The sequence below is a fragment of the Gorilla gorilla genome, chromosome 13 (genome assembly GCF_029281585.2).
Source record: "Gorilla gorilla gorilla isolate KB3781 chromosome 13, NHGRI_mGorGor1-v2.1_pri, whole genome shotgun sequence".
Classification (NCBI taxonomy): domain Eukaryota; kingdom Metazoa; phylum Chordata; class Mammalia; order Primates; family Hominidae; genus Gorilla; species Gorilla gorilla.
The window spans coordinates 108,981,309-108,994,047 of NC_073237.2; the positions used below are offsets into that span (position 1 = coordinate 108,981,309).

Below are 12,739 nucleotides of genomic sequence, written 5' to 3' on the forward strand. Positions count from 1 at the left end.
AGGATCTGGAAGTCAGTGGAATTCCAAGGTTTTTGGAAGGCTTAGGAGGTCTACCTTAGGAAGCCAGGAAATCTATTCTTTTTCTGCTTTAGAGCTTGCCCTCCATCTCTATAAAGCAGTGTTTCTCAATTTGTTTTTTGTTATCACTGCCCCTAAAGGGGAAGAGTTAATTAGGTTTAAATGCTCCCTAAAAGAAAAATTAAATACTAAGGAATAGGGCTGAACTTTGTGGGGGCCACAAACCACTATAATATTTAAGATTTTTTTTGGCCTCCCTACCCCAAGAAGCAATTTACATCCTTTTGAAGGTGATATTGGCTCTTTTGAGAATGCATGTTACAGAAGGATGGTACTCTTGCTGTGAACGTTGCCACCCACCAGGTGAACTCTCTTCTTAGACTTTCTCCTGCTTGCTTGTATTCTTTGTCTTCTGAATCCATAAGGATGAGTTCATCTGCAAGTCACAGGGATTCAAATTAAACTGCCTGACACCATAAGGATGTTTATATTCTACAAAAGAAGTCTGGATTTAGATGCAGTGGCTCGGTGATGCCACCAAAGACACAGGCTCTTTCCATTTATCCACTCAGCTATCCTCAGGGTAACCGGAATGTCTCCACTCATGGCCACAAGATGGCTGCAGCAGCTCCAGGCATTGGTCCACACATGATTGCATTTGAAAGGAAGGGAAAAGAGACAAGCAATGAACAATGAAGAAGGAGCAAATGACTCTCTGGTAGGCAACTGATAGTGGCTGACACTTCTCTCTCTTTTTGCTTATTTCCTCCTTTCTTTGTCATTAAACTAGCATCCCCCAAATCCACCTGTACGTCAATATGCATCAAAGTGGAAAGGATCATTGCCAGGAGCACTCTTGGTTGACCTCATGCAAATTACTACCTCTGGGCCTCAGCTTCCTCACTTTTGAAGCAAGGGTCGAAGACTAGATGCCCTTTTTAATGTAAACTTCCTATTGAAGTAGAACATAAAGGCTCACAAACCATAAATATACTGCTTGCAGAATTTTTTTTTTTTTTTTTGAGACAGGGTCTCACTCTGTCACCCATGGTGGAGTGCAGTAGCATGATCTCTGCTCACTGCAACCTCTGCCTCCTGGGCTCAAATGATCCTCCCACCTCAGCCTCCTGGGTAGCTGAGACTACAGGCACACACCACTATGCCCAGCTAAGTTTTTGTAGAAACAAGGTTTCACTATGTTACCCAGGCTGGTCTTGAATTCCTAGGCTCATGCAATCTGCCCACCTTGGCCTCCAAAAGTATTGGGATTACAGGCATGAGCCACTGCACCCGGCCTGCTTGATGAATTTTTACAAAATAAAACCAAAAAAAAAAAAAAAAAAAAACAAACAAGCCCACAGATCAAAAAACAAATACCCCAGAACTCACTACTATTCTGTTTTCTCACACTATACGTTAGTTTTGCCTGCTTTTTAGCTTTATATAAATGGAGTCATACAGCAGATATTCTATCTAGCTTGTTTCACTCACTATTATGTTTGTGAGATGCATTCACCATGTTGTTCCTTCATTCTGTTGTGCAATATTCCATTGTGTGAATGTATCACATTTATTCACGCATTACACTGTTGACAGCCATGTGACTGGTTTCCACTTTTCGCTCTTACAAATAGCACTGCTGAGGAGATTCTTGGATCAATCTTTTGGTAAATGTATGCATGCATTTCTACTGTGTTCTGAAAGTAGAACTGCTGGGCCATATCATGTGTGAATGTCCATGTTCCAGATGCCTTTTTTTTTTTTTTTAAGATGGAGTTTCACCCTTGTTTCCCAGTCTGGAGTGAAATGGCACAATCTGGGCTCACTGCAACCTCCACCTCCCAGGTTCAAGCGATTCTCGTGCCTCAGCCTCCCGTGTAGCTGGGATTACAGGCATGTGCCACCTCACCTGGCTAATTTTTGTATTTTCAGTAGTGATGGGGTTTCACCATGTTGGTCAGGCCAGTCTCAAACTCCTGACCTCAGGTGATCCACCCGCCTTGGCCTCTCAAAGTGTTGGGATTACAGGCATGAGCCACCGCATCCAGCCTTCAGATGCCTTTTAAGGATCACCCCTCGTGATGGAATCAAACACTCTTGTGGAGGCACACAGCCAGTAAGTAGGTTTTCCATTCTATCCAAAGAATCACTGCTAATAAGACTCAGTGCCCGTGGTTCCAGTACTTGTCAGTTCCATATCTTCTCCAGCCCAACCTCTCTAATGGGTAGCCCTCACAAAGGAATACACATCCATGCCCACACTCCATACACCTGTGCCTGCTTGTAAAGAAAGCCAGGTAGCACGTATCCTTCAGTGACAGCAGTGAAAGGTGTTTCTATAGCCAGATGTGGCCCAGCTACTAGGAGCCTTCAGGGTAGGCCAAGGTTTTGAGGGCTCTGGAAAGTATCCACTCCTCTGTGATCTACTTCATGACCAGACTTATGAAATGAAACTATTGACCGGGCGCGGTGGCTCACGCCTGTAATCCCAGCACTTTGGGAGGTCGAGGCAGGTGGATCACAAGGTCAGGAGATCGAGACCATCCTGGCTAACACGGTGAAACCCCGTCTCTACTAAAAATACAAAAACAAAATTAGCCGGGTGCGGCGGTGGGCGCCTGTAGTCTCAGCTACTCAGGAGGCTGAGGCAGGAGAATGGCATGAACCCAAGAGGTGGAGCTTGCAGTGAGCTGAGATCGTGCCACTGCACTCCAGCCTGGGTGACAGAGCGAGACTCCGTTTAAAAACAACAACAATAACAACAATAAAAAAAAATTATCAATAGGTTAGTTCATCTGAGCTCTTTCCTTAAAAATTTTTTTTAATTTAATATTTTTTGTGGGCACATAGTAGGTGTATATATTTATGGGGTACATGAAATACTTTGATACAGGTATACAATGCATAATAACACATCAGAGTAAATGGGATATCCATCACCTCAATCTTCCCTTATATTTTAAGCGCCTGGTAGATGCTCACTAAAATAATCATAAAAGTTTAGGAGCAAAAGGACCTTGTAATATAATTTTCTAATAGAAAATTGCTTTCTAAGCAAGTTTTCAAACAGGATATTTATTTAAAGTAAGCACTTAAAGGTTTGGAATGTCAATTTATAGTTTAGAAAAATGGAAGGATCTTGGCTGGGAGTGGTGGCTCACGCCTGTAATCCCAGCACTTTGGGAGGCCAAAGTGGGCAGATCACTTGAGGTCAGGAGTTCAAGACAAGCCTGGCCAACATGGTGAAACCCTGTCTTTACTAAAAATACAAAAATTAGCCGGGCGTGGTGGTGTGCGCCTATCATCCCAGCTACATGGAGGCTGAGGCAGGAGAATCTCTTGAACCCAGGAGGCAGTGGCAACAGTGAGCTGAGATTGCACCACTGCACTCCAGCCTGGGCGACAGGGCGAGACTCTGTCTCAAAAAAAAAAAAAAAAAGAAAAGAAAAATGGAAGGATTTGGACGGATTCATGCTAGGTTAAAAGAGAGAGAGAAAGGCTGGCACGGTGGTTCACACCTGTAATCATGGCACTTTGGGAGGCCAAAGTAGGCAGATCACCTGAGGTCAGGAGTTTAGACCAGCCTGGCCACCATGGCGAAACACCATCTCTACTAAAAATACAAAAATTAGCTGGGCATGGTGGTGTGCGCCTGTAATCCCAGCTACTCTGGAAGCTGAGGCAGGTGAATTGCTTGAACCTAGGAGGTGGAGGTTGCAGTGAGCCGAGATTGCACCACTGCACTCCGACCTGCGTGACACAGTGAGACTCTGTCTCAAAAAAAAAAAAAAAGAAAAGAAAAATGGAAGGATCTTGATGGATTGATGCTAGGTTAAAAGAGAGAGAGCGAGCAAGAGAAATGGAAGGAGGTAAGAGAACAGTGTTTCTCAAAATATAGTCTATAGACCAGCATTAGCATAAGCATCACCTAGGAGATTAACATTTTTTAAATTAAAAATTATTCCAGGCCTCACTCCAGAAGCAGACTCTCTTGATGTGGGGCCCGGAAGTTTGCATTTTTACAAGCTCACAAGTGATTGTTAGGCACCCAAAGTTTGAGATTTGGAACACTAACTCCATGACTGTACTGTATAACTCACTGCATCAGGGTCTCCATGCTTTGCAAGCCAGGAGCTCTTCTATATGGAGAGATAAAATGACGCTATCATTCACCCACAAGCCCCTCTGCTGGTTCAGTAGCAAGTTCCAATTTCTTGTTAGCAAAACTGTTCAGATCCTGGACTCAAGTGGACCTTGTTTCTTTCCTGGGACATCATTGGCTGAATTAAATTGTCCACACAATTTTGTCTCTGTTGGGGATTGTGCCTTCTCACTTGCCCCCCTTGTTTGATACGGCCCTCTGTGGCTTGCGACATGTCATCCTGAATGCTCTCTGAAAACGTCCTTTGTCCTCACCAGCCGTCCACTTCAGAAGTGGTGGTGTTATTCTGAGGCAGGATTTGGGATGCCATATAGTATAAAGCTATGATTGTACTAAAAACCACCAGAGGATAAGCGGCTAACACAAACATGAAGAAGGCCTAAGCACATGCTGTACCAGGGGAAAGAATGAGCGAATGATGCTTTGAGACTGCTTTGTTTCTGAGGTCTGGGTGCTCACAGGCAGCCCCGATACGCTTGCTAGTGAGGTCGATACGATTTGTTTGGTAAGCGTACTAAATTCTGGGGCCCAAAGCCCTGTCTCCTGAAAGGTGCCAGCCTAAGTGTCTAAGATTCCTTATAAATTGGGAGGGCTCCATGCTGTGTTCTTGGGTTCTGGTGGCATTGGGGACCTCCCTCGCCCCTCATGCACACACATACATCTACTATCTTCCTCAGAGCTCAACCCTAGAAATCCAAGCTTCCCTCCATAAGTTCCAACAAACACCACAGCCTTCTGCTCTGATGGAGAAACGTTACACGTTTCCTCCTTACCACCATGCTGCTTTTAAAACTTTTAGTAGCCTGTAATCCCAGCACTTTGGGAGGCCGAGGCGGGCAGATCACTTGAGGTCATGAGTTTGAGACCAGCCTGGCCAACATGGTGAAACCCTGTCTCTACTAAAAATACAAAAATTAGCCGGGCGTGGTGGCACACACCTGTAATCCCAGCTACTGTGGAGGCTGAGGCAGGAGAATCGCTTGAACCTGGGAGGCGGAGGTTGCAGTGAGCTGAAATTGCGCCACTGCACTCCAGCCTTGATGACAGAGCAAGGCCCTGTCTCCAAGAAAAAAAAAAAAAAAAAAACCTTTTAGTAGAAGCAAAGTCACATGCTCTGGGACACTTATGTTATTTCAGTGACAATTTCCCACCACAAGGAACACTGAAATACCACAGGAAATGGTGAATATGAATGGGCAGGGCTGGGCTAAATTTCATCGTGGAAACTTTCTACCAAAATACATTCCATACAAATTCACTTTCTTTAGTTTTGATGACTACCCACTGGATAATTGTGGCCAGCTGCTATCGACCAACCAGGAAACTGGAAAATAAATAAACAAACTGTAATAAACTATTTCATATGGCCTTTTAGGAACTCTGGGTCTGGGTCCTTTTTTTGGTGGGAGCATAGAAAAGTGGTACTCCAATCTAAACTGAGCAAATGGAGGACTTTGGAGGTCAATACACACACACACACACACACACACATATATACACACATATATATGTACACACACACACATATATGTATGTGTGTGTGCATACATATATATTTTTATTTTGAGACAAGGTCTCCTTCTGTTGCCCAGGCTGAAGTACAGTGGTGCAATCTCAGCTCATTGCACCCTCAACCTCCCAGGCTCAAGCAATCCTTCCACCTCAGCCTCTTGGGTAGCTGGGACTACAGGTATGTGCCACCATGCCGGACTAATTTTTACATTTTTTATAGAGATGGGGCTCTCACTATGTTGCCCAAGCTGGTCTTGAACTTATGGGCTCAAGTGATCCTCCCACCTTGGCCTCCCAAAGTGCTGGGATTACAGGTGTGAGGCACCCTACCTGGTGTGTATGTGTGTGTATATATATGTATATTCAACCAGACCCTACTCAGAATAGTAAAGCATATATAATTATGAAAACTCTTTATTATTTCATAAGAATAGTAGAGAAAATCTGACAGAAAGGGAAAGGAAGGTAGGTAATTAACATTTAGGGAGCACCTATTCCATGCCAGCACTTTGCTAGGATTATGACATAAAGAGTGCTACATAACTCTCACAACCATCTCATAAGGTATTATTACCTGCTCTCCATTCTCCTCCTTTTTAGGTTAGGAACAGGTTCACTGAGGTTAGTAACTTGCTCATGGTCACCCACTTGTAGTGACAAAGCAGAATTCAAATGTGGTTCTTTTTTCACTTTCCCCTGGTGTCCTAAAGAGAAAGCTTGTATAGAGTCTTAATCCATACGGATGTCCATTATATTTAAGGCAGCCTGGTTGTTAAAATAAGTAGCACCATTCGATAAGAAAAACTGATGTTATACATCTATAGATGTATATACTCATTTCTAGAAATACTCATTTCTAGTTATATTGTGCTATTCATTTTCATGCTAATTCAGAAGAACAGATAATAGGGTCTGTAGTAGTTGTAAGCAGCCCTTGAATGTGAAAGTGTTAACAATTTTAATCCAACTCCAAGAGGACCAGAACTTGGCATTCCTTAGATGCAGCATTTAAAATTGTTCCCAGTGCCCTTTGAATGCTATTTTTCCCAGCCAAGGCAGGCTTATGTGGAGGAGATAAAGATGATAGCTTGAGGACTAAGGGTCCAACCCTATATAAATTACAATGGGGGAAATAGGGGAAGGTCTTTGAAGCTCAGAGTCTCTGACTGATATTTTGGGTAGATTTCAACCCTCTGCATTCTCTTCTATTTGTTTCTAGAGAAAACTGTGGTAGAGGCCTTAGTGAATCCCAGAGTCAAGATCTGTCATCACCTTTTAGCAGGTAAGGCTAGGCAAACCTTTGAGTTTGGAATGGGTAGGGAAAATGTGGTCCCTCACGATGAGCCTCCCTACCCATTACTTTGCTAGAGGGACTGAAAACCCTTTAAAGACTTGGCCTTGGAAACAGAAGATCTAGGGACAGGTAAGGTGGAAAAAGGAGGTGAACCTACACCCCAAAGGGCTGGAAGTAACACCTTGACTGTTTGCACCACGCCAGCAAATAAAGCTGAGAATCAGCTCAGCCCAAGGCCTGGAAAGTTAGCACAAATGCATGAAAAATAACTTGAACCTCATGGTTCTTTCAAAAGTCTCTTCGGCCAAAGTGTGAGTTGAAGAGTCGCGTATCATTTGAGACTCTACTCATGCTCGCTGTTCTGAGGTTTGACTTTACACAAATCCAGCTCAGCTGCAGAAGCAAGCCACAATGGGGACCTCAGAGTGAGCCTGAAGACTCCCCACACCGCCTCTTTGAAGTCCCTTCCAGGTTCCCCACCCGATGTCCTCTAGCTCCTTTGAGCCTCGTCGCCCTTTATGCTATTCTTCCGATATGGGTCGTAATTCCGTCTATCTAGGGTTCTTCCTGCGCGTGCCTTAGAGGCCAGAAGACCCTGACTCACGTGCGTGTCCTCAAAGCCCCCAGCCCCAAGCGTGGCTGCTGGTGGGCGCATCAGTAGACGCGGGTGGAACGGAACAGGCTCCTCCAACCTCTTTTCCACCTCTGATTTCCGTTAGACATTTGCTCCGCACGGCGGCCTCCGCGAGGCAACGTTGGACACTGGGAGGACAGCCGCAGAGGCCCAGGGCGCACTTCCTGCCGGGCGGGGGCGGGGCCGCGCCTCCTCCCTCCCTCCCTCCCTCCGTCCTTCCTTCCCCACGTGCCCCTTCCCCGCCCTCCCCGCCCCCTCCCGGGCGGCCGCGGCGCCTCGGGGGCGGGGCCGGAGCGGGTGGGCGGTGTGGCTGTGTGGGCTGGGCGCCGTGGCCGTGCTGCCAGCGGACCCGCCGCAGGCTCGGGCGCGGAGCGGGGGCGCGCGGCGCGGAGCGGAGCGTCTGAGCGCCGGCAGAGGCCAGCCGGCGGGTGGCGGCGGCCCCCAGCACGGCCGGTGCAAGGCCTCGGGTTAAGCGGCGGCCGAGCGGGGCTCGGCCCGGGGTGCTAGGGGAGCTCGCCGCGGCGGGCAGCAGGAGGAAGCGGCGGCGGCGCGTCCCGAGCGGTGCGCGCCATGGCGGGCGGGCCCCCCAAGGCCCTGCCGTCCACGGGGCCCCACTCCCTGCGCGACATGCCGCACCCGCTGGCCGGCTCCAGCAGCGAGGAGGCCGTGGGTGGTGACAGCACGCCCAGCCCGGACCTGCTGATGGCCCGCAGCTTCGGTGACAAGGTGGGGCGCCTGGGGCCGGGGAGTGGGAGGCTTATTTCGCTCCCCGTGGGGGGGATGATGGATCCGGAGCCTTCGTGGGCCTGGGGCCGCGCCCACCCTGCCGCCCCTTCCCGGGGGACGGGCGTGTCCTGGCCCCGGAGCCCTCGGCGAAGCGTCTCCTCTGCCGCCTCCGCGGGGTCGCAGCCGCAGAGGGACGGGCTTCGCTGCCTGTGACTGGTCGCAAGCACCGGTGACAGCTGGTGGGGAGGGGTCCAGCCTGCGTGTTGGGGCGGGAGGCGTGTGTGCAGGGCAGGGCGCCTGTGTCCTCGGATGGGGTTCCGAGTTCCTCCAGGTGCATCCCTGCAGGCTGAGCTGCTGCATAACTTGTAGCTCCTCCAGTTTCCCGAGACTGCACAGAAAGCAGGAGTTCCTGGCTTTCCGTGCTGGGACCGGGCAACCCTGGGCTTACAGAGAGAGTCTTCTTCCCCCCAGTCAGTCATGTGGGGAGTGATCTTTGTTTAGGTTTGCTGTTTGTCCTGAGGAGTCACCTGACTCAGACCCCAGCCGGCGGCGGGAGGAGAGCCTCGTTGTGGTTTTCTGTCTGGGGCTCCATTCACCTCCGACGGCCTACCACTCTGTTTAGGTTTGGCAGAGGCTGGTTTTGTGGTTGATGGAAAGAAAGCTCGCCCTTTGACCTTCTTTGTACGGAGGGAGGCTCCAGATTTTCTTAGAGCAGCACAACCCTTCTGCTGCTTGGAGAGACAGCAGAGTCCAGGCAGGGGTAAGGGACGGCCTCCTCCCTACCCCCATGGCCATTTCAGCTGTGAAGGAGACTTGAGCAGTGATTGTATCCGCGCTCCTGCCGTCACTTAGTCACTAACTGCAGAAATTAGAATTGTTCTCAGGTCTTGTGATCAAGATTTTCTCTCCCTAGTAAAATACTAAATGAATTTCCCCTTGTCCCAGTATTAATGGGAGCAGGGGACCTAACTTTCTTCTCCCGTTAGAGGGGACACCATGTGGTGCAGTGAAAAAGGAGTATGAGAAAATATAACCTGCCCACCTTGCAGTCAGAAGGTCACTGAGCACTTAAAATCACTAGAGAGTGCGACTTGATGTACCTTCTGCAGAGGGTTTGTGAAAGCAGGGAGTGAAGTTCCAAAGCATTAGGAACAGGAAAATTAAAAAAGCTAACGGAGGCCAGGTGCAGTGGCTCACACCTGTAATACCAGCACTTTGGGAGGCTGAAGTGGGATGATTGCTCTGAACCAAAAGTTTGAGACCAGCCTGGGCAACATATCGAGACCCCATTTCCACATACACACATGGCATGGTGGCATGCATCTGTAATCCAGGCTACTCAGGAGGCTGAGGCGGGAGGATTGCTTGAGCCTGGGAGTTCAAGGCTGCAGTGAGCTATGATTGCACCGCTGTACTCCAGCCTGGGCAAGAGAGTGAGACCCTGTCTCCAAAAAATGTTGAATAACGGAATAAATTTGCTTTCTTATCGACAAAAATTGGTCTCAGTTCTGTGTGGGACACTGAATTAATTATCTATTGCTGTGTAGCAAATTACCCCAAAACTTATCACCTGGAAATAGTGTCTGTGGGACAATCTGAGTGGTTCTGAATTAGGCCTTTCTTGAGGTTGCAGTCAAGTTGTTGGCTTGGGCTGCAGTCATCTGAAGGCTGGATTAGGGGAGGATCCACTTCTAAGATCACTCACATGGCTGTTGGCAGGTCTTAGTTACTCTCCATAGGGCTGTTTGATGTGGCAACTGGTTTTTCCCCCCAGAGCAAGTGATCCAAGAGAGCTCAAGACTCTAGCCAGTCTTGTATAACTTATCTTGGAAATGACATGCCTCTGCTGTATTCTGTTGGTCACACAGATTGACACTGGTACAATGTGGGGAGAGGGTGTGAATACCAGGGTGTGCATACCAAGAGGTGGGGATCATTGGGCCATCTTGGAGACTGGCTACTTCAGATAGCCATTTAAAATATTTACTTAACGATTCACTCATGGATGATACCTGACTCAGAAGTATGCGCATTTTACTAATAAGCACTTGGAAGACAAATTCCCCGTACCACCAAGATCTGGTTAGTGGTGAAGAAGTCAGTGTCAAGTCTAATTACTGATGGCTTCCTTTAAAGGGTCTGTTCTATGTAGGAGGGAGAGTCTTGAAGGCATTATTAATTATGAATATATATGTATTTTTTGAGCAGAGACTTACTCTGTCACCCAGGCTGGAGCGCAGTGGCCTGATCCTGACTCACTGCAACCTCCACCTCCCTGGTCAAAGTGATTCTCGTGTCTCAGCTCCCGTATAGCTGTGATTACAGGCGTGTGCTACCTTGACCAGGTAATTTGTGTATTTTTAGTAGAGACGAGGTTTCGCCATGTTGGCCAGGCTAGTCTCGAACTCCTGGCTTCAAGTGATCTGCCCTCCTCGGCCTCCCAAAGTGCTGGGATTACAAACATGAGCCACTGTGCCTGGCCTAATTACTGAATATTTAATAAATCTCCTAACAGCCGTGGGGAGCATCTAAATGACACCATTCTCAAGGGCCTGATTTATAGTAAGCCACTTTTCCTTAGAGGCTAAGCATTGTAATTTCTTTCTCTGACTAGGAGTAACATTTTCCTCGAATCTTGGCATACACGTATGGTCTCATAACTGAAGAAATTTCTGTAGAGAGAAGCTAGCAAGCCACAGAGGTGAGTCAGAGCCAGAAGAAGGAAGCCTTCCCTGTGGCTGGCCTTCTCCTACCTCAGCAGCATGAGGGTCATCAGAGGGGTGTTAGGACAGTTCAGTGCTATGGTCTGTCTTTGAAAAGAAGCCAGTTTTGTCTTGTTAAATACTGGGGTTGTGATCCTGGATGACAGGGATTCTGCGTCAGTTCTGGGCCAGGGGAATGAAGGTTTGACAGGCTGATCATAGTACAGGGTTATTACGCAAAGGGGAATTGCTTTCTGAGGGCCCAAGATGGTGCGATGAACAGGGTAGCCTGGTTTCTTGGTCCAGCTGACACTTGTGAATGAACTCTGTAGTGCTTGGGTAGAAGAGAAAGACTAAATATGATGGACTGTCCACCAGTTTCTCAAATTGTTCAAATCATGGTGTGATGCCTCCCTTCATAGGCTCCCAAAGGAGGAATCCTTTCTATCTACCAGAGGTTGCCAGGACTAATTCTTTTGATGCCTGCTAAACTCACTGGGCCTTTTTTTTTTTTTTTTTTTTTTGAGATGGAGTCTCACTCTGTTGCCTAGGCTAGAGTGCAGTGGCGCAGTCTCACTGCAACCTTTGCCTCCTGGGTTCATGTAATTCTCCTGCCTCAGCCTCCTGAGTAGCTGAGATTACAGGTGACTGCCACCACACCTGGCTAATTTTTTTATCTTTAGTAGAGATGGGGTTTTACCATGTTAGCCTGGCTGGTCTCGAACTTCTGACCTCAGATGATCTGCCCACCTCTGCCTCCCAAAGTTCTGGGATTACAGGCGTGAGCCTCACTGGACCTTATATGGCTGTCTCCATCTAAAATGTAAATACATCACTTAGCCTTACTCTCCTTTTTTAACTTTCATCTGCAAATTGCTCCAGGCTGCTTCTCCTCTGACTCAGCCTCTAAGTTCTGTGCCCCTCCCCAAACTTAATACTGGATTCTTAAGCCCCATTGTGTGGCTAACACCTCCTCCCACATCCTCAATCTCTTCTCTGAACTCTTCATCTACTTCCTGCCTCCTTCGGTCACTTAGATGTCCTCTGAAGTCTTCAAAATAGAGAAGGCTTTTCCTCCATCACCTTTTACAAACCAGGCTCTGCTCCTTTGAGGCTCCTGTCATTCTTTTTGTTCATTCGATACATATTTGAGGGCCTACTATGAGCCAGGCACTGTTCTAGGAACTTGAATAAATTAGCTGAAAACCCTGCCCTCACTGGATACATTTCAGCAAGTTTGTACTGTATTACACAATAAATGCCATGGAAGGAGGAAAAAGGAGAACTGGCCACGAGGAAGAGGATTTGGCAGGCCATGTTGAGAACTTGACATTTGAGCAGACTGGAAGGAGGTGAGGGAGTTAGTGGGTGAGTATCTGGAGAAGAGTGTCCGGGGAGGGACTGGCCGAAGCAGAGGCCGGAAGGCACAGGGCTGGTGTGTCGGGGAGCAGCCTAGAGGCCAGTGTGGCCGGGCAGAGTGAGCATTGGAGAGTTAAAGGCTGGGGGCAGAGAAGGGAGGGGTCAGATTATATTGAATGTGGCCGGTCACCCTGAGGACTTTGGCCTTTACTGCTAGGGCCATGGGGTGGGAAGTTAACATGGGCAGGGGACATTTCAGGGTCTTGAGCAGGAGGGGGGCATAGTTTGATTATATATTGAAAAGGATCACATAGGCTGTTCAATTGAGACTA

At 47.9% G+C, this 12,739-nt stretch overlaps 1 protein-coding gene and 1 long non-coding RNA gene across 5 annotated transcripts in view; one reads left to right on the top strand and one right to left on the bottom strand.

Annotated features, from left to right (window-relative positions):
- The window catches only part of SNX30 (sorting nexin family member 30), a 144,154-nt gene that overhangs the window by 11,572 nt on the left and 119,843 nt on the right, over positions 1-12,739 (top strand). Inside the window, exon 2 of one of the 4 annotated variants that reach the window (XM_055350427.2) lies at positions 6,912-6,974. Coding sequence is in view for 2 of the 4 variants with exons in the window: in XM_055350425.2 (XP_055206400.2) it covers positions 8,191-8,346 (156 nt within the window). In the remaining 2 variants the exon portion in view is untranslated. Of the gene's footprint in view, positions 1-6,911; positions 6,975-7,919; positions 8,347-12,739 lie in introns of those variants that run through there. The other 3 variants (XM_055350425.2, XR_010130419.1, XM_004048452.5) reach the window with 3 other exon arrangements.
- On the bottom strand, positions 301-7,760 carry LOC109028396 (uncharacterized). The gene is made up of 3 exons (XR_002007422.3): positions 7,591-7,760; positions 6,267-6,396; positions 301-454 (listed from the first exon to the last, which is right to left on the bottom strand). It is a non-coding gene; the product is annotated as an uncharacterized lncRNA (long non-coding RNA).